The 26384-nt window shown below is 41.1% G+C and overlaps 1 protein-coding gene across 2 annotated transcripts in view; it reads right to left on the reverse strand.

Annotated features, from left to right (window-relative positions):
* NTNG1 (netrin G1) overlaps positions 1–26384 on the reverse strand; it is a 147072-nt gene that overhangs the window by 59683 nt on the left and 61005 nt on the right. For both annotated transcript variants that reach the window (XM_062004142.1, XM_062004143.1), the window contains exon 3: positions 22699–23339. In XM_062004142.1, coding sequence (XP_061860126.1) covers positions 22699–23339 — 641 coding nt within the window. The remainder of the gene's footprint in view (positions 1–22698; positions 23340–26384) is intronic.

The raw sequence follows: 26384 nt of genomic DNA on the forward strand, positions 1-26384 counted from the left end.
CTTTAAAGCTGAGATAGTAACAAAAGGCTTAATTAGATAGACTAACATACAAAGCATGTTAAACATGACATTTCATATAGCCCTTGTAGATGCTTCCATTGCAAGAATATGGTCACTTTGGCTGCGTGTATATGAATGGAGAATTTCTGAGAACCTCAAAACTGCTTCCACATCCTGTATACTGAGTCCTAGATGACTATTTCATGCCTATGTAGTTTCTTGAAATCCAAAGGAAAAATCCAAGCGCTTTACCAGATATTATGTACACATGCCCAGAAACACCATTACAAGGTAGCAGTGGGTAGCAGCTGCCTGGCATGTTAAGTGGGTTTGCATGTGTACAGAGATGAGATGATTCAGGGAGCTCTAGTAAGTAGAGCAGGTTTGAGAATACAGGTTAAAATATGACAAATGTAAGAGGATGTATGCTGCAGCCTTTGCACTTCACTGGCAAACAGCCTAAGGGCAAAATCTCATGCAAGGATAAAGCAAATGTTAAGGGCAAAGTGCAGTTCTGAGATAACAGCATGTGCTCACCATAAATAGTATTGCTGAGATCTAACGCTCTGTACGTCTACTATGAATGTCTGAAGTCCATGATTATAAATATCAACAACTCCATGAGCAACTAGGTTATGTACAGGGAGATGCAGGCCTTGAAACAACTTTCTACCTGAAGGGAACAGTTGTCTGCATGTTATATCTGGTGACAGTTTTTCCAGAGTCCCTCTTTGCTGATGAAGCAGTGGCCCTGTCAGCACTGAGCTTGTGGAAGGGAATACCATGTTCCCCACAACACTTGTCTGCACTGGGAAACTTCCATCCTGATGTTTCCTCAGCGCAGCTGACACCCATCTTTCCAGCTCACCCTGCGAGGACTCTTCCTGCTCAGCAGCCTGGTTACAGCACACGCAATAACACATTTCCCTTCAATGTGCAAATTCAATTTGGAGTCGCTGGAGATTGATATTGCTGTCCTATGCTATAAACTCTAATTGTGTGGGAGAGCAAATTTGTTTTCCTGACCACTCATCTTTGACAGACTCATTATTTTGTCATAAAGCAATTGCAATGATATTTTTGGCAGTTACATAAGGCGCAGGAAGTGCTGTGGTGTGTTGAAGGAGCAGTGCTGTTGTAGTGGGAGCGGGAGCCCTGGGCACGCTGCGTTCCTCACAGGCTTTATTTACATACAGACAACTGACATTAAAATGCTGTAAATATCACTAAGGTAATTGCTAATAGCGTGCCGATGCTCTTGCATGTGAGTGCCAACTAACACGCTGGGGGTCACATGAGAGGATCATTTCTGTTAAGAGATCCTTCATGAGAAGGAAAGACAAGAGAAACTCTTTGATACATTTTTAACAACTAGCCATATGTTCCTCACTCAGATACATCTTTGGATCATTCTAGGACATCGACAAAGTTTAGAAAACTGACTTAAAACCAACTTGCAAGCCCTCTGTGCAGACTGATCGCTGTTACGTGCCACGAGTCAGCTCTCTGCTCCCAGGTACGCACAGCCTGAACTTGCAGAGGAGTTGGCATGTTGACTCTTCACGTTACTGCCCACACAACATAAAATACCATCCCCAAACAGTTTTAATTAAGCATTTTAAAACACTGTCAGCAATGTTAGGAGCCTTAGTCAGCTCCCCCGTGCTAGCAACTAGCAACCACTTCCAGCATCTTGTTACACTTGTCCTAAAGGACTTGGCCGTATTTAGTATGACATCAAACGTGTTAAGCCTGTTATCTACGTTATTCCTCTCAAGCTTTCTGATGACCTGGAGGCAGCTTCACCAGTGAGATTTATGTTTCCTAATGTAACATAGACAAAAATGGAAGTTCTACATTGTAAACACATTTAAATACCTTTAAAATACATCATGAAATCTTTGGGATAAAACTAGCTTTGCATCTGAATCACTAATTTTTCAGGTTTAGCTTTTTTGGGGGAGGTGGGAGTGGTTGGCACTTCATGAGACAAATTCATCAGAACTAGAGAAACTGTCTGCACAAGTTAAGTGACAAAACTCTTGCCCCACTGAGTGTACAAGGAAAACATCATGAGAATGCTTAGATAAGTCTGGTTTTCCCTTAAATCTCTCCAACATGTTTTCATAGAGGCCCAGAAGCATCACGTGTGCTGAATATTATCTTTCATTTTATCATAGGATTTTTCTGTGTCATGTCAAATAAATCAAAGTAGGCTGGACTTATATCTTAATTTGCAAAGCTTAATAGATGTCTGTACAGCTTTACTATTGAAACAGATTTTGTGGGGATGAAAACAAGTATAAAGGACACCACTGAAGTAATAAAATGACTGCTGGCCAATTTGTTTCTGCGAGGATGGAATAAACAGAGAGGACACATAAAAGAGGTAACAAGACAATTATTGCAATCTAGGCTACTAGTGCTCACTGCAGGGGCTGCTCATCTGGAGAAGTCCTGAGCTAAGAGGGTCAAAAAACCTAAGGACAGTTGGCAGTCAGAAAATCGCATGGGTTGCTGGTTGCAAGTAGCTTTGCTGAACAAATGCTTCAGCTCATGTGAAGCAGGAAAGTGAATCCTGGTTTTTATTCAGCATTTTATGAACCATATGAATATCTCAGGTCCATGTTGCTGTACAGAATCCAAGTCCAAAAAAGACATTGCATCTTTTTGTGGACGTTATGTGTAAGACTCCTGTGGTCTGCCGGTAAAATGTAGCCACTGTAGTGAGAGTAATGAAAAGTGATTCCTGTCTTTCATTTGTTTATTTCTGGAAATGCATTTGATCACTAGTCTTTGTCCCTATCCCCTTCCCTGAATTTATCTAGTATGTCATAATCTCCCACTGAAAAAAAAAGAGATTTCTTTGTGGAATGGGGCTACATCAATAATAAAGGATAAAAAAATTCAATAATAACAAATATAACTTTGTATAGGTAGATATATTATTCTTTCATTTGCAAAGCAAGAACTAATGTTGGATCAGGTTTTTAAGCTTCTTAAATCTATAAGTAGCTTTGTGGCTAGAAAAGAAGTTTAACCTGCGCTCAGTAATCCTGCTGCACCTTAGTACCTTAGAATCCAGAGATTTGCAGAAGCCTCTTCGACTTTATTCTTTAGTGTTTAGTTTTCGCTGCTAAATTTGGGAGGAAATTGAATTAGATTCCCACAGGCAGTATGGAAAATTGGGGAAAATAGCTTCTTATTCTCCCTCAGCTGAATATAATATATCTAGTGGGGAACAGCAAAACCCAGGCACAGAGAGCATGTTTCCTTTGCATTCTCAGTGGCCTACTTCCTAGAAGTTTGGAGAGCTTGAAATTAAAAAAGAAAACAAAGTCCAAAAGGGCAACATAATCTCCTTTCCCACGGGAGTCGGGACTTTCCAAGACTCACAGAAAGTGTGCAGGGCCTGGAATTTCCCGCTGTTTGCACTAAGCCAGCCCAACAATAAGAGTAAACAAGTGCTAAGTTTAAATATTAACATGGTGGCATGATTGTGTTCACACACTACTAAACATTTCTATATATCCTGATTATTTAAATGGGAACTACTGTCAAGTTAAACGCTGGTCAATACGAATGCAAACTGCAGGATCACTACCGATCAATTTATATCTCAACCTGTATTTGATTAGTACACTGCCTGATAGATGCATATCGTCTTCTTTTTGAAGCCAAACGTCAGTGGAGCAAGTCCTTTTGGCTTTGTCCCTCCTTTCACTCAGGCCTTTCAGCCTTTCTTTGCAAATTAAACTGTAAATGTTTCTGAAATGCAGTAGTTTACAAGATGCCATCCCTCCAAAAAACAGAGGCAATGGAAAATCATTACAGGCTACATCAGCAACGCTCAGAACGCAGAAAGGAGGAGGCAGTAACCTATTAGACCTCTTAAAAACACTTTGGTATTTAAGCATTTGAAACTGTTCTGATTTCTTGACTAGATAAAAAAATGTTACAGACCAAGAGATATTAATTCTGGAACTTAATTTGTTTCCAGCTTCCATTCATATTATCCTAAGCTCGGTGGCTGTGTTTTTAGATAATAGCAGATAATCTTTTCAACATTTTGGATGGCAGGCCCAGGATCTTGAACAGCATGGGATGGAAAGTGGGAGTCAGTGGAAGATAAGGAGCCCAGGTGTGATGTGCTGAGAAGGTAGGATGCTGGTATTTTACATTGTTTTCATGCATCTATTTTGCTCTCATCTTTAACCTCAGAAATGGGAAACTGCTTTTATCTGCACAAAGGATGCTGAACGGGGAACCTGGCAGTCCTGTCTCTCCCTGACAGGAAGGAAAATCTCCTGCTAAGATGAAGATCAATAATGACAGTTTCATCTAGTGCTCCCAACTGGTCATTTAACATTAGTGATCAGACTACCACTGAAGAATGGAGAAGAAGCAGTGGACATAAACTTGAAGTACGTCAGTGTTACAGTTAGTTTTCTTTTTTTCCTCCTCTCTCACTTGAAAATGTCCTCGTTTCTCACTGGAATCCCTTTGGTCTCACCTCTTGTGTCATTGTACTCCACATAGCAATCAATGTCTTGATACATAGATGGGGTGGGATAGCAGAGTGGGAAGTGCATCTGTTGCAGAGGGATTACACAGCTCAGGTGTTCTGAGTTGTCATGATGTACCGTATGTGTTTTAATTGCTTGGTTCTAAACATTAAGAAAAACTAGGAAACAGTACAAATCTGAACATCCTCAGTTGCCCGTACTGTTATGCATCAGAGAGAGCCTGGCTATTGGGACAAGAATGCGGCTCTTTCTCCACCAGCTGGAATGATGCAGTTTGCTTGGCAGCACCCTGTCATGACCTGTCTGTTGGTGCAAAACAGTTAAGGGACATGCTGGCTGAGATTTTACTACTGCTCATCGCCATCAGGAGATTAAAGCAGCAAAGTTTCTGTTATTTTGGGGGTTTTTTACTGCTGCCCAAGGTGCTGCCTAACCAGCCTTAGTTTGCCATCTCTCCATTGGACAGTAAGTCATTATCAACAAGACAATACACACCAACGGTGACACACCTTCTATTTCAATCACTGAAATGCCACCAGGCAGAATCTCTTGCCGTTATATCACAGCAGTTGTAAAATTCTGTACCACAACCTTTGAGTTCATTAAGAATGTGACACACAAGCCTCAGATGAAATGTACAGCAATATATCACTGCAAGGTTTTATAGTCTATGAATTTAAAAATGAAAATTACAGAGTTTTTAGGAGTCTTCTCTTTTCTCCTGATACAAATCCAAACACTAGACTTGAAATCCTGGCATTACATTAATGTGCACCACCACTTTCAAGTTTACTGAGAGATCAATTTTTGCTTAATTGAATTAATACCAGTCTTACATCTGTTGAGCAGTAATCCCAAGAAAGCTGCTCTAAGATCCTTGCGATTACACGAAACTTCCTGTTGTTATTTGTAAGTAGTATTTCACAGTATCAGCTGCCAGCTGGAACCCTGAATTCCTTTTCCCACCACAGCATTGAAAAGGAACAATTTGTTGTGTGGGAGGTCTAAAATTGTGGTCATTAAATTACCATCCAAGTGGACACGCTTACAATACCATTCAAAAATGTTACTTAACTCTCTGAAATGGGGGAAATTTTGTTCTTGCACGCAGCAATACCCAAAGTGAGCTGTTAACAAATTTGTGTCTGCGATTAATGTTGGGCAGACCTGGCTGAAGCAGAAATAACTTTAAGCTTTGAGAAAGACTCAGGGTGTAGCACCTATTGTGTCACAGTAGGGAATGAAGTATATTCATGAGCCATTGTCGGGCGAGTGGCATTTCTGCTACATGAGAAACAAGCAAGGTTAATTTCACACTGATTTCGGTAACTTTTCGAGGACTATAATAGAGAAAAGCAGCATAAAAATATCTGTGGTGTGTGCAGGATTTGACACCAGGGAAACCAGTTCTGTGAAGCAGTACATCTGCTGCTCTTTTCAAAAGATTTCAAAGCATTTTTGTTTAAGAGACTTCCTATGGACTCGTTTAAAAGCTCAAATGTGCCCCTAGTAGTTACTGCTGCAGTGATGGTATATGTGGGAGAGTGGGGTATGGGCTGTAATGGGCTGCCTCTGAGGGAGAGAAAATATGCCTTGTGTGACTGAGCAATGCTCTTGGGAGAAGCAGTCGCTGCAAGGCCTCACTCAGGGCAGAGGCACATGGCCACTGCTGTCCTCCCTGGGCAGCCCTGAGTGAGGCCTTGCCCCCTGTGCTGCAGCGGCTGCAGGGCTGGGGTCCCTGCACATGGGCACAGAGAGGGGCAGAAGAGCCCAGCTCACATGGGCTTGCTCTGGAAAAAGTGCGACCTCTCTGATAACTTTATTGCAATAAGTAGTTTGGTCCTGTTCCCACTGCAGTCAGTAACAAGGAAAGAAGTCATTCTGTGGGTCCTGGTATCAGAATTTAGGGAGCAACCTTATACCCTGCTCACTGATACACGTCTGCTGTGACCAGCTCTGCTTTTAAGCCCTCTCCTTAAGTTCACTTCTGAAGATGAGAGGATTTTAAAGATCAAAGCCCTGAGGAGACTTCCACTTCCCTTCCAAACAATGACAGAGGCCAGGGAAAGATTTGCTTCCAAGAAGAAAATAAGTCATAATTCAGAGAGAAGCAAAAGCAAAGCAGAATTGTTTAGGGCTGTTGTCTAACTCTGTCACAGCAGCTGGTTTAACTAAACTCATGGTGGCTCCTCCAGAACACCCAGCTGGGCAGGCTCCCGAGGCAACGGGACCATCACAGGAGCGGCTGGGGAAGCAGAGCTGGAGCAAGAGGTAGGGCACAGCAGGAAAGCTTTGGGCAGCTGATCAGGAGATCCCACTCACCTCTCCTTCTCTTTAAAAACTGCCAGAAAGAACTCAGGGTGAAAACTAAAAAGAGAAAAGGACTATTGAACATATCCTTGGGGTTTTTTTGTTACATATTTTGTCCATCATTTGCTCCAGGGGTACTGCCAATACGCACAACCAGTAATAAAGCACACATAAAGAACAAAGGCTGAGCTCTCATTCGAGGTAAGTTCTGCTCGTGAGGGTAGTTATACACAATGTAATACTCCTTGAAAAGCCCAGGACTCAAGTGCTTTAAAAAGACGTGTGCTTCAAAATCAGATTTCCTTTCTTTTTTTTCTGTTTTGTTTTACAGGAGATGTGTGTGGGAAAAGCAAAGAACTGTTGATAAAAGCACACTTTAATTTTCAGTATCATCATGACCCTGGACATTTAGGAAAACCACTGGGGTAAGTGAGGACGTGGCAGGAGTGTGATTGTGATTATTGCCTTTTGACAGTCCTAAGAATCTACATGTGAGAAGTTCTGGCATGTGACTTAGTGGCCTGTTCTCTTGGTAGAGATCTTTAAATGATGACTATGTAAAATAATTCGAATTGTGAATGCATGGCCTAGCCCAAAACTAACACTTGAATTTAAGAACTAGTTTGACATTCCTTCATTTGGGCTTGTATCTTGCTCCTTGCTCACACAGAAGCCACTATCCTAGAATCATCACTGCAACCACTCTGAAGGGCACCTTCTGCAATAAGCTGTGTCCTGCTGCTCCCCCCCACTGTTTGCTGTTCTGCTGGTTGTCGCTGATGTTACCTCTAGGTGTTACATGAACTGAAGCGCTCTGAATCACCTCTCTCCCTCTGCATTGCTGCAATTATTAGGAGAAAGGGAGACCTGCTGGGCAGGCCGCTGTCAGCCTGAGCACCCGCGTCCCAGGCGTTGTTCTCCGAGGGGTCCCTACCGCACCTCCTTTTCACGCTTCCATAAAGCCTGAGCACACCCTGACTACAAGGGCAGGTTAATTGGTCTCTCTTTGCAAAATGACGTTGCTAAACTTGAACTTTAAGGATAATTACAAGACACAAGGCAGCTATATTCTTTTCTGGAGTGTGTTCCGAGGTATTAATGAGTAAGCTATCAAAGTCGAGGGTGCACTACAAACTGTTCAGAACAAACACAGCTGACTAAATATTTCAAAAGTGGTTTTGTTCTGGTGCTTTCTGGTGTTTCATTAGGGTTGATTTTCAAAGCGCTTAGGCCTCACAGCTCCATCTAAAATAACTGGGAATTGGTGCCTTCTTATTACCAAAACAGACACTCCAGATCCACTTTAAAATATACAGATCTTTTTGTTTGTTTCTCTTTTTTCCTTCTTTTTTAGTTTTTCATCTTGATTGGAGGTCATAATTTGAAAGAGGAAAGTGAGAAAACAACATTTCTCACTGTTTATCATGCTAGCCTCAATTTTTTCTAACTTTTAAATTCCAAACAATATAAACTCTTTGTCACAGAATAATTCCCTCTGGAATTATTATGATAAGAGTTGTTTGCCAGTAGAGCCATGCAAGTAATTGATTTTTCAGTTCACTGACTGAACTGAAAAAAAACTAGGGGGGGAGAAAATAGTTTGTGTCTAAATGTGTCATTTTATTTTCAGGTTTCAAATCCCTTTTTAGAAATAATTTTTTGACTTTTTTATTTTTGAGAAAAAATATTTCCAAAGGAAACATTGTGCCTATGTTGAGCTTTTAAAAAAATTAGTCAAAAGTAGTTATTAATGTGGGTTGAATTCTGAAGATACTTCTAGTCATCCTTGACTAAGTTGCTTCTGTGAATAATTATGCTTCAAAAAGACTATTTTTTTTCTCCTGCTGAAGAGAACTAGATGAAAAGTGAGCAGTTTGTGTCTGTGCATAGTTTGCCAAAAGCGCCTTAGCATCCTATAGCTAACTTAGATGTCAAAAAATCACTTTTGGGTCATGTTATTTCTAGCCCTGTTGGTATAACAACATAGCATCATGAAATGACCTACTGGGATTAATTTTAAATGATTCAGGAAAAAAACCAGCAGCAAGCAGGAGAAAAGTATGGTTTTCTCCCAGTGCCAAGCAGGTCTGCCACTGGGTTTAATATTGGTCCTAGCCCCAAACTCGTATGACAGGTGACTGTGTATGTCTTTCTCTGTGAAATAGGGTTGATGATTCTGCTTTGATATGATACCATAAGTTTAAGTGATGAAGGACTGGTTTTAAGATTCTAACCTAATGTCAGACTCAAATAAAATAGTGACTGCTTTTGGCCTTCAAGGGCACTGAAACATATATTATTCACGTTTGTTTTTAACAAATACCGAATATATCAAAGAAAGTTCAGATAGAGGCTAGAGCTGACCTGTGCTGTCCACTGAGGGATCGGGAACATGTTTTTGCTGTCTATGAAAACAGACATGCTGGGAGGTGGAATTTGATCCAGTCACTACAATATTCCATATACCAGAACAACTAAACAACTTCATTTATATTTCAAATGTTTCAAGTCAATACTCCCCTTCATATTCTGTGACCCCCACCAGGAAACTCTTAGAACTGAAAATTTAAGGAATAGGTTGCAAGTTATGAATAATGTAGGGCTGTCATAGGGGAAAGCAAATTGTGAAATGTTGCTGACAAAACCAATCAGTGGATGTTTATACTGAAGAACAAACCTTTGCAATTCCATCTGGCATAACACAGCTTTTAAAATCCTATACAATTTTTTCTGGTATCCCTAAAAAGTCAGGCAGGCTTCCTCAGCCTCAAACTCCAGTGGAAAATTCTGTTCTCAAAAAATGTTTGAGCTCATCTGGAAGCAAAATGTATACATATATATATATATATATAATGAGAATAAATATAATACATAGCTTTATGAACAGGACTGGAGAACTAATGGATGCAGGTAAAGAAAGAACCTAGATTTGGAAAAGGTGGGAAGTCATTAATACATGGCAGTCTATCAGCAATCATTTTTCAAGCAGCAGCATGTTGCAAGGAATAGATCCAGCAAGACTGGGCAGGATCGTTTTTGAGGCACGGACAGTCAGATGATGAACTGTTTCCTTGCGTTACATCATTCTTTAGGACATGGACTTAAGGAGAGTGCTGTTCAAATGAATTGTTTTTTGGTTGCACACCAACAGAGTTGTCATCCATTGGAAAGAAGAGAGATTTGACTGGAAGGTCTGATGGAAGAAGCAAGGTGCCCTGAGAGGATCTTAACAAGAGCTTTCACACGACACACAGCTTTAGCCTTAATGAACTTGAGCATAATTGTCAGAAACCTCCTGAATTATGCAAATAAAAAACAAAAAGAAAAGGTTAATAGACACTTTATTAGGAAATATTTTCGTAAGTAATACTTCTGGGGATGAAGGAGTTGGTGTTTGCATCTGATATGTTTTAGTGCTTTCTCTCACACACTGAGTTGCAGAAGAGGAGGACGGAGACTGGGATTTAGGATGGTGCCACAGCAGTCATGACCTCTGTCCCCACCATTACTGCTCATTTTAACTCATCTGTTCTTAGGCCCTCTCAGCATCTCCTCCTGTTGACCTACACAAGCCTCTATCATGATAATGTCTGGGTTTTCAGAAGCTGAAATACCTCAGAAGATTAAGAACTTGATAAAATAAGGAAAAAAAGCCTTAGTCTGTTACAGGCTCTACTTGAGCTGCATGCACAACAAACTGTGAACTCCGATAACACCCGTGACAGAACAGCCGCCCCGCTTTCAGTGTTACTGGCACCCACTCCTGTGGCTGCGAGGCAGGGCAAGTCTCACCTATGCTTCACAGCAATTCTTTCTTTTCTCTGTCTAATGTAGTTACAGCAGCTGAATTTCCAAAACTAGTTTCTTTTAAAATGTGCTAAGCTTATGAGGATCTAAAAAAGTACACATTTTCATGTGTTCGGAATTAGGGTGAGGCTGCTGTATATACAGAGCACTGAGACTGGACTTTATGTTCTATTAATTGTGTGTGCATTGCAGCAGTTATTTGCACAACACATCAAAAGTTGCCTTTCTCCTCTCAGCCCATTTTAAGCTGTAGAACCTTTTATCTGTGAATAAGCTCTTTTTTTTTTGGTGGTCCTAGTATGTGCAAAAGACTTTTCAAAACTCCTAGTATAATAAAACACAGCCAAATTCTACAAAATGTCCTTTTTCTTTGTTTTTTGTTTCCTCAAGAGCCAGCACTAAACAACCTTTCAGTGGTTTCATTTCAAGTGTCAAACATCTCTCAAAACGTAACGTGATGCTCTTTGTATGAAGGCTTTAGACAGAGCATACGTATCTCCTCTCCACAATTCACAGGCAGGCTGAATGTCAGCCCCGCAGTAATTGTACATTTGTTAGTCAAAACCTGCACAGTGAGGAAACCAATGAACTAGGCTGAAAGTATAGATTTCCCCTGCTTTTGGAATCAAGACACGTAACTCTTTGTCACTCTGGTGGTATGGCTTTCCTGCATCTCTCCCATTTAAAGCATTTATATTTTATGAAGCATTAATACACAAACAAGCAAAGCAATAGACCACAAAATCCAAACTCTGCATTAGTCTCCAAAAGTTGCCATTGGAACAAAGATTTCAGAATCTAATCTCTCAATATAGTGACTCTGTGTTTGTAAAGCACAAAAGTCCAGATGTATATTTGAAGCCATCAAGTGCAAAACATGAGACATTTGTACATGTCAGAACTGGGGCTGCTGCCAGCATCCACCTGAAAGGATGGATCTTGTAAAGAGTCACCATGTGGAGCGCCACTTCTGCAGGGACAACTGATCTACCTGAGAAGGTTAAATGATGCAAACTGGTTTGGTTGTGTAGAGGAGAAATTAAATATGATTTTACCTTTCCCTATTCTTTTCATCCAGCTGTTTCTCCACTCCTCATTCACTGTTCAGGAAAGAAATAATTAGAAAAGGGGGAGGAAAACCTTTTTTATTTCTTTTAGGTTCTCCAGACCTGGCTTGTGGATTGGGTTAAACATTTTCAGTAGCAGAATATTAGCAGTTAAGGACACCAAATTGTTTGATCTTTAGCTCATTAATAACTGTAACATATCATTCTGGAACCACAGCTTCCGTATTTTTATCCCTCTCCTGTGTTGCAGAGGGGAAGGAGCTGCCCTTGCTGGCAGACTGCAATACTTATGGGACACAAGTGATTAAAAATGTAACTGGCTCCTTGCTGTTCTGCTGTCCTGCTGGAAGAATTATTTCAGGGGCATTCAAAGAGAGGGAGGCATGGTTTCATAAGCACGGTGTCTTTAATGAAGCTTGTTAAATGATAAGCAATTTTCTGCATTGGCAAAGAATAATGGGTTTCCTTTTCCATTGTAAATTGAGATGTTCCTGCTGAAGGTTTTCATTCCCTTTGAGCCACTCAGACATTGACTCCCCGTGTGAAACAAGTGAAGGAGCGATGATTGTCCTCAGAGAAGCGAAGACAGTGAGAAATAAACAGCTGGAGGTAGGCATGGTGTGGGAGAATGAAGAAGGATTTCCCAAAGTGGGTCACTGATAAAACAGATGCCTTCCCACACTGCAGCTCTGTCCCGTGTCCCAGCTGCCACTGCTGCACCCTGTTCCTGCTGGCTCTGCTCCTCGGCAGTGCTGAGGACCATGGGACCTGCTATGCTCTAACTGAGGGGCACCAATGGTCATTCTTCATTCATGCATTTATTTTCAGGTCAATTCCTGGTTGTGCTTACATGGCAAAGTCAACAGCCCTAGCTCTCAGTAAGGGAAGAAACAGCCTGCAGTTCAATAAATACAATGAGAAGACGTAGAGCCAGTTAGAATGTGATGAGGCTATAAAACTACAGCTAAGGTAAGGAACCTCTCCAATGACCCTCCCTCTCCCTGTAAAGCACCAGATGGGAAGCGTCCGATAGCCAGGACTTGTGTGTCGCAGTGAATGCTACTAGCATATATCCAATAAAACCTAAAGGATCAGCTACTGAGGGAATCAGTTTTGTGTTCCCTCTCCTGCACCAAAGGCTACCTGAAGCTCCTGGGTTCCAGTTTGTGTGCACGTGGCTTGGCCTGGCTTTTCTGAATGAGCCTAAACCAAAGCACTACAGAAGCGTCACCAAATGCAAGACGTTAAAATCAGTATCTTTGTAATATCTTTGGTAAACACCATCACAAAGTCTAAAGATGCTTAATGCACCAGAGAGTTAAATGGGAAAATGAGTAAAATCAGTTTTACCAAATATAAAAGCCAGAAACAATAAACAGTCCTGCAACCATTCTGTCTCTGGTAACTTGCATTAAAATATATATCAAGTGTTCTGGGAACTGAAGCAATGCTTCAGTTCAATAAAACTAATGCAATTAAAGAGAAGGAATCCTGTTTTTTCCCTGCTTGCAATTTCAAACGAGAGCTTCCTAAAACTTGTGACCATTGCTGGAATCCAATTCAGGACTCTGGCTTATCAAATTCCCAGCTCTGGCACCATGCCTTTGAGGTATTATAAAGTGCAGCTCATCACAACTGCTCTGTCTATAAATGCTCCAGATAACTTTAAAGTGCAGATACCCCATTTTGAAACAGGCAAGTGTTCGCTGTGACTCAAAATGGAGTCACCACATTTGTGCAGCCTTCAGACAGCGCTTCTTTTCTTGCAAGGCAACAAAGGAAAACGTGTTAGCACAAAGTCTCTCCCTCTAACATTTATTTTTTTTTGAACTAGGGAAGCTTTGCAGGACAGCACATCTACACAAAGCCACAGGTTTCTGAGACCCTGTAGAGCAAGCATCTTATTCTGTAATTCATCCTGGGGCTGAGAAACCACCAGGCTAATGAGCTCTCCTGCAGCCTCTTCCCCTGCAGGTGCTTTCCTGGAAGTACAATCTTAAATCAGACACTGCAATGCTGGGTGTAACCCTCCCAAACAAACTCCAACCCCTTCCTCCCAACATGGCTTAAGGAAGCCATGGCAGCACTAGCATCTGACTTAGATGAAATCACCAACTTCTTGTCCATTCAGATGGTGGGAGACAAATTTATTCCTCAGCTTCTTTAATGCTGAGAGCCACATCTGGGGAATTCAGTAGGGGAAAATATTAATCTCTCTAACGGGTGACAATGCAATATGTTACTGATGGGGCAGTCAGCACATTAGCACTGCGACAGTGACCCTGACCAGCAGATGACTGAATGGCTAAGGAGAGAAAGAGCTGCTCTAGCTTGAAGGCACAGCCTCAACTTTGGCAGGCAGTCCTTCACTCTTGTCCCACTACTAATTTTCCCATGTATTACTGTGTCACTTGAGTATCCAGAAACGCTCATTACGAAGGTATGTGACAGCCCCTGATAATACATGTCCTGAAGCAAAATAATTGATCCTTCTTTGCAGCGGTGATCTTTAAGGCTCATAGGGCATGGTAGGTTATTAGATGGAAGGTACTCTTTGATGGTCTGCAGCATAACACATTACCAGACAGCAATGTGCCAACTATCTATCACTTACAAAATAATGTCATCCCTGGAAAAGGGCCTGGCAGCAGGGGTTAGGGGAGGGAGCATTTAATTATAGTTGTGGACAAAAAGATGTCCCAAGAAGAGTGGGCAGCCTGATTATTTATTGGCTGTTCAAAAGCACTCAACACAATCTAAGCAAAAAGATAAAGCTCTGAGAAACGGTGCTTTACATTGCTTGTTACAGACTCTAGCCTTGAAGTCAAGCTCATGCTGAAGAATAAAATTACTTCTTACAATATGTAGTTTACTTCTGAAAATGAAAAGGGTAAGAGACATATTAGTAATGTTGGCATTAGTGGAGGCAGCTGTTTTTAGCTATTTGGTATTTCAGGGATGTGAGTTTTGCCTCGTTATTAGAAGTACAGCTTACAATATATTCCTCTCCTAACTTTCCAACAGTGAGCAGATGGTTACCCTATTACCAACCATTTGCATTTAACATATTGTAATGATTTATATACCACATGTCACCCAGCAAAGCGAAAACAGTCGATGGCAACTAATTAGTTGAGTGTGAAGACGCATACCTCAATGTATATGTCCTTATTGTTATCAAATTTTATCTTGTTGGTTGTTAACAGATTTAATGTACAGCACTAACAGAAATACTGACGGTAGATAAATGTGAACTACCGTGTCCCTCTGCCACCGGGACAGCATCGCTATCATTGACATTTATACCGGTACTCCAGTCACATTCCTGTTTTATGAGTGATGGTGTAGGGAGGACAGATTATAATAATCCACTGTGCTTCTCTACCGATCTTTCTTAAGTGTATTTCCAAGTACTTTATACATCTTAATAGATCAGATACTGGCTCATATTACTGGCTGACACACATCTAAAGAGGGTGGAAGCAGGGATGCTGCGTGGCAGAGAGGAAAGACACCCTGCATGGCTCCCATAAAGACAGAAATGGATTTAAGGGTGAAAATGAAAAGAATCACAAGATCTTCAGGGGGGTTTACAAGGTAGAAGCAGACAACTATTGACGTTTGCACCAACATCAAAGTCAGAGGATATATTCAAAGATTCAAAAGAGCATAATTTTAGAAAGCTGCCCTCCAGCACTAGGATATGGGCATGTGTATGCACCACATGTATTGTATTATCAATCCTATGTCCCAAGGCCTGATCAGACTTAACTCACAGTATGAAGCTATGGTTCATCAACCTCTTCCTGAAATGTTTTTGCTTGTTTTTAGGCTTATTCTGAAACTGTGGTCGTCACCCCAGATCATCAGTGAAGTACAGCTGTGTTACTCCAGCAGCATTTCCAACATGACGGAGATACCAGTCATTCCCATTTGTTTATTGCTACCTGCTTAGAAGTCTGGATGAGCTGTTGTGTTAGCAACCAGGTGATGCTGTTCATGGACAGACTCTTAGGGCTCCAAGGACTTTGTGTGATGCAAAAATCAAAGGTGGTCTTCTACAGGAGTGGTAGTATGTCAAGAAGTTCTGCAGTTCCTGCTCCCTCCTAATGTCATTAGGATGCTTCTTGCCATTTAGCATCCTTTCATCTCTACCATGTCCCACAAATCTAACCAGGACACACAGGCTGTTCTCCTGCAACGGGCTGCAGCTAACATTATGCTTTCCTGAATGCGTCAGCAGCCAGACTTTCTCTTGGGAACGCTACCTGCAGCACAAGCCCTTGTCTCCTTTGCCCTGACTATATTGCTACCTGCTAAATTCACAGCACTGCCGTTTCTTTCTGTAGCTCTTTGCTTACTTTTCCATGAACAAGATTATATTCTATGAAAACAGAATTATGTGGTGAAAACTCGCCCTGTTGTTCAGCCCAGTTAAGAGAATATTTCACCTGTGTTTCACTAGGGATTTTTGCTGCTGACACACTTGCACTACAGCTCGCTGCCATCAAGCAGGGACCATGATGACTCCCTTTCTACATGGCTTACTAGTGCTGCTGAGGCTTGTTAGTCCAAGTGATGGACTCAAGAGTGCAGTCGAGGAAGGGTTCTCACAGATCCCACATAATGAGACTATTAGACCTTCACCTTTACTAATTCACTTTCCAGTTTTCTGAGCAGGTGTCTCTGTGTGACTGTATTGCTGCACTTAGCAGAAATGTCCTGCTTTATATCATATATCAGCTTTATTATATGAAGATGAGAGAGGATGAAGAGCCTGAGAGGTGTGGGGCTTTTTTTTCATTTCTTTTAAACATAAGCTGGAATAATCTCCTTAAATATGTTATCCTTCCTTTCTTTCCTAACTTCTGTCCTCCCTTCCTCTCCATCACTTGTTTTCCCTGACACATCCTATGTGAACGCATTTTAAACTCAGTGGTTTAATATAAGTAACTTCATGGAAATTAATCCCTATTAACAGGATGGCATCAGTTATCAGGTCTGATTCCTTGTTTTAATACTTACCATATAGGAAGCAATATGCAGCATTTACTATGCCAATGTACTAGAGGGAAATAAGAGGAAAGGTGGCAAAACTTTCTTAGTTTCAAATATTTCCGTAAATCACAGCCTAATGATGGCTCATGGATTACAACTAACAAAAGAGATTAACAGAGAGATTGAGAGAGAGAAACATCACCTGTGCCAAAAGAAAGCACATGGATATTCCACGTTCAACTACTATCACACACTGAGGAGTATCCAGGAAAAATCACATCCTAAGCACATGTAATTAGGTATTGAGATAGACAAACTAAAGGTAGGCAACCTCACCATGCTGGTACCCACAGAAGGGATTGGAATGTTAAATAAAAGATTAAAAAAAAGAAAAAAAACCCCTACCTTACAAGTTGGTAGCTTCTGTTACTTGTGAAACAGTTGGAAATTTTTAAACTTTTAACGTGATATTATGTTGTACCACCTCAACCTGAAGGACATCTCTGTGCTGAGAATCGTTTGTATACATGATCTAGGAGACCCTTGAGCTTTTTTCTGTGTTTGCATTAAGCTGAACTCATTTGAAATGAAAAGCTTAAAGAACAGAAAGTTTCTGCAAGATAGTGAAATCACTGAATTTATTCAGAAAAGCTCTTTGGATAGCTTTTCAGCATACCAAGCATTACAGGAAGAAAACTTCCTCTTTCTTTCATCAGGAGTTTCATATCTACTCCTTTACTGTTCAGCAATAAAATGAATTATACTACAGAAAGGTTTTGTGCCTCTCCTCACATGCTCTGGTCCTGCATGATACTCAGCTGCTTTGAAAGACAGTTCAGGGAGATCTGTATGGAAGTACATGGCACCTTGCAAAACAGGCCAGCAGATGATGATCAAATGCTAATGAGCACAGGTGGGGAGTGAAACCTGGTGATATAAACCCACTAGTTTCAAAAGCATGTAGCAGAATTAGAGACCTGGTCATACATGGAGGCTCCAATGCTCTGCTCCCTTTCCTGCCACTACAAGACTGAGACCACCCCCAGCTGATGGATATGGCTTGTGCCCTACCAGTATTATTTGAACATGTGCAGGAGTGAAATTCACTCAGGACACTTGTGCTGCCATTGGAGACTGCTCATATGTGAATAAACACAGTGACCATATAATTATTCCAATTCCTGATGATTCTAGATTTGTTTAGAGTAAATGAAGGACCATTTTCCTTAGTGGCATATTTCAGTAGATATAGTCAAAAAGCTATTTACACTGGGGAGTTAAAGATAAATTGATGTGCTCTTAAATACATACGTCCCTTTTCCTTTCCAGTTCTCTAATGAGTTCATAATTTAATTGGAGAAACTGCTAGATTCCCTCCAAATACTAGTGAAAATCTCAGAGGAGAACAAGCTGCTTATGCAAGTGTTCTCGTAAAACAAAGAGTTTTAGTATGGTAAATAAATACTAGAAACAAGAACGGTATTCAGTTGTCTCCTTAAAAGCTTGAAGCCTACATATCTTCATATTGATGGTCTTGTTCTGAGCTGAACATTAATGAAAACACTTTCTATTACAAATAAAACTAGAGCACTTCTATATATTACCACTTCCCTAGGGCAAAGTTCTGCTTTTGGGTAAATTACAGAGGGATATTATTACAGCGTTGTCAAGTGTCTGCCAGAGTAACATACAGATTTAATCCGATTAATCCATCTGTAGAATAAGCCAGAGGATGAAATCTGGTACGACCCGGCCTCCACTGAAGGCTGCAGTGCAAACTCCCGACTCGGGGGGGCAGATCAGCTCTTTTTAAGAGGAAAGGCACCCATTGCCCCCAAATCCACCACCAGCCATACGGAGTGGTTCAGGGTCACAGCTGGCAGGAGGGGCAGGCTGACTAAAAAGACAAAAAAGCCCCAACCCCAAGTAGCAATCATGCTTTCCTTCAGAGTGATTTATTCAGATATTGGGGGGATGGATTTAAATTTAGAAGAGTTAGTGTGAGAGCAAGGAAGAGTTAAAACCAAGGATACTTTTCACTGGAGTACTGTGAGTTAGAGGTTTCTGCTTCTGCTGCAGCTGCAACCGTAGCTGAGACGGGGTCAGAAAACCCTGGGGCTTAACTACAGAAGCTTCAAGTTGAGAAGAGCACAAAAATAAATTCAAAAGGGCTTAATAACATTGTACAGAGGCTGGATATTCTGGTGGCAGAAGGAAACTGGCAGCTCTTAGATCAAAACCTAATCACCCAAAGGCAATAAGATCCTTTGTTTCAGCCAGCTGGGCTGTCACCCACTGGGGCAATGCTCTTTACTACCGGCCTGGATTACAGTTAATTTACAATGTATAAATGTACACAGAACTGACAATGTAACAGTTAAAGCAAAACTTCTTAGGAATGAATGTGGTTAAACCTTTAGCAGCCTGATCCGAAATCTGCTAGGAACCTTTTGCTTGACTTCAAAGGAATTATTAGCAGCATTTTAGTAAAAAAAAGGGTAAAAAACTGGAGCTGTACCTCCCAGCTTCCTGCCAGGACTGTCCTTCATGTGGAATGGAAGTCAGGCAGAGCCCGTACACAGTCCGGGCCACCTCTGCAGCCACCGAAGTGAGAGAAACCTTCCTGAGGTTACCACATAGGATACCTTCTCATTCTCTGCAACAAGGCCAGATCAGGGGGAAAATGTCTGCTCTTTCTTAGTTTCCCGTCCCAGAAGACTTTATTTATGCATTAGTCGACCTTTCTAGCCGTTAGGACCATCTTGCTTCAGCAGTTAATTAACACAAGTGCCATAATTTAATACAGTTAATGCTACTTGATGCCCTTTAATGTACCTTCCATTAGTGATATTATTGTAGTATTACCCTGTAAATTACAATGAGATCAAGACTAAGAGAGGCTCTCTTTAATTAAGGTACTGGCACACTACATCGTCCATTATTCACTAGAAAAAATCACCCTGATTTAGTGAAGCAGACCTTCAGTAAGTCAGAATTAGTTCATGTGGATTATTAGGTTTCTTGAATAATGTGAGCACAATGGGGTTGCTGAAATTGCTATCAGCCATGTTTCCTTTTTTTTTCATCTTAATAAATACACAATGGGAGCGGTAAATTGGAGATGAATAAACAGGTGGTGATAGAGGAGGTAAGGTGCTCATCCAGAGTACACAGAGTTTCATCTCTAATGCTGCACACCTCAGGCTTATGTCACACCACAATGCAAAGCAATGTCAAAACAAACCCTACATTAGGTGAGCAAATCTCCTATCTAAAATTCATTGTAGAGTATTAAGCACCAGAGCATCTTGTATATTAATATGGCAGCTTTAAGGTAGATGCTTTTCATTGTCATTGATCCTTAAAAGACAGTGGTGAAACACATTATGTTTTAGGCTGCCTTCAGAAATGTGCTATTATGAGCTTTGGTGATTTCGACTATATTTAACCTACAGGTTGGGTTTTTTTCAGTGAAAAGACTAGCTTTAAAATGTGTCTGCTAGCATCACTTATTCACCATGTGTCAAGCTCCTTGGTAACATCCCTTTGTATCCAATCCTCATGGAACAGTCTAGTCTAGCTTTACTAAATGTAGATAAATACCCAGGTCTCAGAGCTCACAACATGAAAAATTGTAGGGGAAAAAAAAGTCTAAAACCCCCTTGTAAATTAGTTTTCAGTTAACAACCTAAATTGACACACACTGGATGGATCAGGAACAGTGGCACAAACCCTGTGGTAACCCTTGTTCCCCTCCGTCATGTTCCCCTGCTCAGGGTATGCCAGGACACATGCCTGTAATGCTGATTTGGAGACTTGGCAGAGGAGGCCATAAAAGGTTTCTGGTAGGAGACCAAAAATACCTAAACTGGGTGACACTAGGCCTATTGTAAGTTACATTTTGGTGTGACTAAATAATGAGGGGCTGCCTTCTGCAGCCCCACAGCTACTTAGCAGTAAGCAAGCCCATGAAGTTTTTAACAAGGAAGGCTCATTGCATATTGAAGGAAAGGCCATCAAATCCCTAAAGGGCTGTTCTTCTCATTAGTAGAAGAGTGATAAGAATTCACGTGAATCTAATCTAGTGAGATGCTATTACACACCAGATATTTATTTTAAAGCATGTGTCCAATTACTGCAGCATTTAGACAACAAGCATCAGCATCAGATAAGTTCTCTGTACAGTCACACTGCCGTTTTATAGATAACTTTCCACAAAATTGCCATGCCCAAGAAGTGCTCAGAAGATTTCTAATTTACATGCAATGCGCCCTTTTTTAATCCTTCAGATGCTTTCTTTGATAAAGTACTGATAGCCTAATTGAAGCTACACTAAGCTCCAACTGGGTTTTCAGATGGGAGTAGTTTTTCCTTAGAGCATAAGGACTTTGAGATCCTGAGCTTTGATATGATGCCTCTGTAGAGCTAACCTATGTGGAGCCCAGTGGACAAAGGGTACATGTTAAATAAACAAACAAAAAAAAAGTATATTTTTTTACAAGCTAGAGCTAATTTTACCAAACTACTTCAAGCAGTATCCATGACCCCCTGAGTCCTCCCAAGAGACTTCTGAAAAATAATTTATAATGTATTAATGAGAGTTGCAGTAAGATTTCTTAAGCCGGCAACATTTATCTTACACTTTCACACCTTCTATGATTCTGTGTGTATGTATTTGGTGTGGACACAGAAGGTTGTTACTACATGCTAAACTTACAGTCCTAAGAAATGTATTTTGATGTCATATTAAATTATATCAGCACTGCAGAGGTGCTTACCCATTCAAATCTGTATGTGGCATCAATTCCTCTATCACGGTAATTTGATTCTATTTTGATTTCATGTATCAGTTTTTACAATATGGAAATGCTTATGAACATGAATGGCTTGTAAAAGAGAGGTAGAAAATAGGTAATGCACTACAGAAGTAATAAAAATCTAGTCACCATTGTTATATATAAACCATTGGCTCTATTTTTCTGTCATGCAGTCCCCTGTCTGCAAAAAGAGCTCTGACCTTCCCAGACACATTAGCTTTTCTGTTCATTTTCATCCCTGGCTTTTCTTTAAAATAATAATTAAAAAAAAGAAGGTGGCTTTTAAAAGGAAGATTTGAATCTTTACAGAAGAAACAGAGGAGAAAGAAAAAAGTACATTAGAGAGGTGAGGGAATTGCTAATAGAGATGGTCTCACTTATTTCTTCTGAACAAACTGCCGTCCAAGACACACGTAAAGGGTGTCACCCTCCTGCTTGAGGTCAGCAGTCAACTGCTAGTTTGAGTTGGGAAGAAAATTTCCCGATAGGAATGTTATTACACTGTTATTATTTTTGGAACTACGGCACCTGATACCAGCCACTGGTTGCTCTAGAGGGACTTAGGTGTCTTGAACTCAGCTGAGTAATCATCTTTATTATATTCAAATCCATCTCTCTAAACCACTGTTGTTTTCTTCCATTTTACTTAAACTTCACTGCATTTCAGAGCTAATTAAAGCACAACAAATGGACTCTAATCTCCACTGCCTGCCGTGTTCACAGGCAGTTCATAGCCAGACTTGGTGGGAAGGGTCGGTGCAAGGGCTGCTGTATTTATCACAGCTTACATTAAAGGTCTGAAAAAGTCAAATGATAAAACAGAATCTCTCTTTGTAGTTAACTGCCATCAGATCAGGCTCCAACTATATAAAAGTAGATAGAAAGTGTCCTAATGTCAAGGTGAATTCTTGAGCCAATATAAGAAACTGTTAATACTATCCTGCTCGTGAGATTTAGGGCTCAAGATGCCAGGCTAGAGACAGTAAACACCCAGGACTCTCTGGTGCTGAGTCAGAAACCTCTGGTATGAAGAGAAACAGACTTAATCTGAGACAGATCTCCAATGAACACATCTCAGCAGAACATGTTGTTGTGTTTGTGTAAATAAATGGTTTTGAATGACCTCTAAACCAAACCATACATGCCTGTTTCTGAAGCTATATAGTCTCTTACCTTCCGTATACCCTTATGTCTGAAATTGCATAAAAGTAGCGTGCCAGGTGTTGCTCATCTACATATATTTCTCCAGTTGCTGGTCTAAGCAGTCTTATCCTCAGATCTGTGATGGTAAAGAAATCTCTTAACTTCTTGGTTGTGTCAAGCTGGCCATAAAGAGAAGCCATATTATGAAGCCGAGGTCCAGCAAAAAAAGCAAATCTATCTTTGATTTCAAAGTGGATTATTTTGCTATTTGTCATGTACCCAGTAGAGTATTCCTCTGTGCAAATGATTTCTAGGACCGTGTGCTGTGATAAATCCCTCACTGATTTTGGATCCATGTGGAAAGCATCTAAGCAGTCCGTGGCATAGTACTGGTAGGGCTGCCATGTTCGTCCATAGTCGAGTGATTTCTCCAGGATCATTTGGTCTGGGCGGCCGGATTCAAAAGTGATAACTATGTTATCTGTAAGCTCGATGGTTTTGTTCCAGGAGAGCGTAATATTAACATGAAGAGGCTTTGGATAATCCTTCCAAGTCGTGGACTGCCAAAATGTGGAGGGATGTCTTCCTTCAAGATCGAACATCAGTTCTGGAGGATGAGCCAATTCTTGGGTACTCGCATCACATTCATTATTGCACATGTAGGGATTCCCCTGGAAAAGAGCAAAGCAGCGTTACAAAGGGCACAGTATAGGTGAGTGTGACAGATGAAGACGTTTCTTGTCTGGCATGGGAGAACTGCTGCTTCTTTTATATGAGTGAAGCCAAGAAAAAACCCTCAAACAAATGCTTTCAAGGAATACCTTTATCTTAATAAGATTTGTCCTGGCTGACTTACCTGGTACAGTAAATGTACAAACACACACATACACAGCATCCTTGCTTCTATAACAGAAACATTTACCTTAGTATGTTTCAGAGAAAGAAAAAGAGTTTATTTACCCTGAATCCCACAGACCAGCAATCTAGTCACAAAAGCCTGAGAACAGTAGGCCAGTCTTTAAGCCAGTCTTTTTTAGTATTTAAGAACTCAGTAACTCCAACTCTTCCTAGAAAGAAGCAGCAGCTGAAGCAAATTTATTTTTAACCCAAGTAAATTCCCCAAGAGCTCCCCTCACAGAAGAGGTAATTTTTAGGGCAAATGTTTTGAGGTTGGCAGTGCAGCCCACACGTACTTGGTATGAACCAGGACCCACTACATCTTCAAGTTTTCTTTCCCCCAGGTGTGAAATACATCATGCTTAACTGTGCTCCCACCTTAGGACTGGCTCACCTGAAAACATTTACACTCACCACCATTAGAGAAACAGTGCTCTGCCAGCTCTGGGGCTTGACTCAGACATCTGCCATCTTATTACAGGGTAGCGAAATACTTCAGGAAAGACTTTTATTGAGACACCAGCTCCAATTTATCAAGACAAGATAATCCAGCACTTGATTAGGTGGGAGATGTCAGCACCTCCAGCTGGAACACTGCCAAGGTGGCTGGAGCTCTGAACTGGGGATTGAGTTAAAAACAGCAACAGAAAAAGCTTGGCAATAGTGCACAGCTTTTACTGCTGCTTGTCCTCTGTAGCAAGGTGAAAGTGAATTATTCTCTTCCTGGCCTTTTGATGCATTAACTTGCACACTACAATCTTCTGCTTCTTCACAAAGGTTATTTTGTCTGCAGATTGGGGATAGCTTGGAGCAGTTGCAGAGTTACCAGACCCCATAGGCTGCACTGAATCACGTCCACCTAATTTCAGCTTTCAACAGTACATTAATATTTTGCTACTTGTTCACTCTGCGTTTGTTCCAGAGAGCAACTGCTGCTCTGCATCCCTCCTTCTGCCTTACACCTGGATTGTGGAAGAAGCCATGCCTCTTTTCACTGATGGTCAGCACTGCTTGGCAAGAAGATGCACATGTCTAAACCAAGCAGTGCTCAGTAGGGCAGAACTGTAGCTGTTATTGTCATTAATCAGAGTTCCTCTCACATACCCTGAACAGAGAACAAGCCCTGGTATGATAATCAACCTTTTCTTATAATTACAGTTATGCTTCTCTCCATCTCAAAGCCTCAGGGGGAATGAAGCAATTCAACGCCATCCAGTGTGAGAGATGAGTTTAAAACATGAGTTTTCAACTTTGCTGCCGCTCTGCTCCTTGACATACTCCTACCCACAAAACACAGGCAAAAGAACTTCTGCACTCCCTTTGACCTCCCCACTGGCAGCTTCCTCGTACCTGGGCAGGAGGGAAACATGAGTCCCTTTCTCTCTGTCTTTCCCATTAATACAGCTGAATGCTAAAACTGACAAGCATTCACTGGGACTAAAAGTTAGGAAAAAATCTACAAGACAACGAAAAGGGTTATTTGAAAAGCAGCACACTGCTTGTTACACTGACAGCTTCAAAGGATGCAGCTGTAACTGGAAATACTCTGCAAAACGTGGCTATAATAAGTCCCCATTACAGCTCTGATTTCAAGCTCACAGTTGCTATTTCCACGTCTTCCTTTTGAATAAAACAGTGAAAATCAAAAGGGTTTCAAGCAGAGCAGAGAAAACACCGAATTTTTTATTAAGCTCCATTTAATGCATCAGACACAAATGCCAGAATTTGCTAACTTACTTCAGGCTTTTCTTAGGGAAAACATAACTATTGGGCAATCTGTAAGGTCCCAGACCCTTTGTATACAAATATCAATCTTGCAGAAAATGCTGAGAGTTGCACCAATCACATCTTTATGAGGGTCACTAGAAAAATCTAGCTACTTCTGCACCTTTCATCATGAACCTGCCTGTGCACCTATAATGTATATGCTTCTGTCATCGCTTTGGTAAAAGCAACTTCACTGGGAGGTCATGGGTATTAAAACCCAGCAAATAAATGCTCCTGAACAGCCAGACAGGTACATTAAGCACTGCAGAAGGATGGCTTTGGTTTCCTGCTCCACGAGAAACCACTGAGTCCATTGTGATTCTTCATGTTAAAAACTAAGCCCCTCTGATCCACTAGTCCCTGGATGCTGGAGGAGGCATGTTTTATGATTTCCAGCAGGTAACACATATTGTGTGGGACTTAGTGTTTTTTTTCTGTGCAGCAGAGTTGATTTCTTTTGCTCCATTTTTTTTTTTCTTTCACATTTTCCTTTTTAGCAAAAGCTGAGGCATCAATATAATCAGAGAAGGCTGGGAGAGGGGGCTCTAACACAACACAAGGTAGTGTGAATGCACTAAGATCCTGAGAGCTGGTAACAATAAGGTACCTAAAAGAACGGTGAGGTAAATGCTAAAAATCAGCCCTACTTTGGTACTGAACAACACCTTACAATCCTGTGAGGTTTTTTGGGAAAGATGAGGCTATTGCAATTAATCAATCAGAAATCAACTGTGCTGTCCTGCACCTAAAACTTGTATCAGCTGTGATGTCAGTGGCACAACCCACCACCAAAGGCCTGGGGTAAGGACACCACTGCAAATGAGAATCCTAATTAAAAGCTTCAGACTGAGGGCGGGTGTCAGGAGCATGGAGCCAGGCTGTTCTCAGTCGTGTCCAATGATAGGACAAGGGGCAACAGGCACAAGCTGGAACATAAGAGGTTCCAAAGAAACAGAAGGAAAAACTTCTTCCCTGTTGAGGTGAGGGAGCACTGGAAGGGGCTGCTCGGATGGGCTATGGAGTGTCCTCCTCTGGAGACATTCAAACCCACC

The sequence above is a fragment of the Colius striatus genome, chromosome 10, assembly GCF_028858725.1.
Source record: "Colius striatus isolate bColStr4 chromosome 10, bColStr4.1.hap1, whole genome shotgun sequence".
Taxonomy (NCBI): Eukaryota; Metazoa; Chordata; class Aves; order Coliiformes; family Coliidae; genus Colius; species Colius striatus.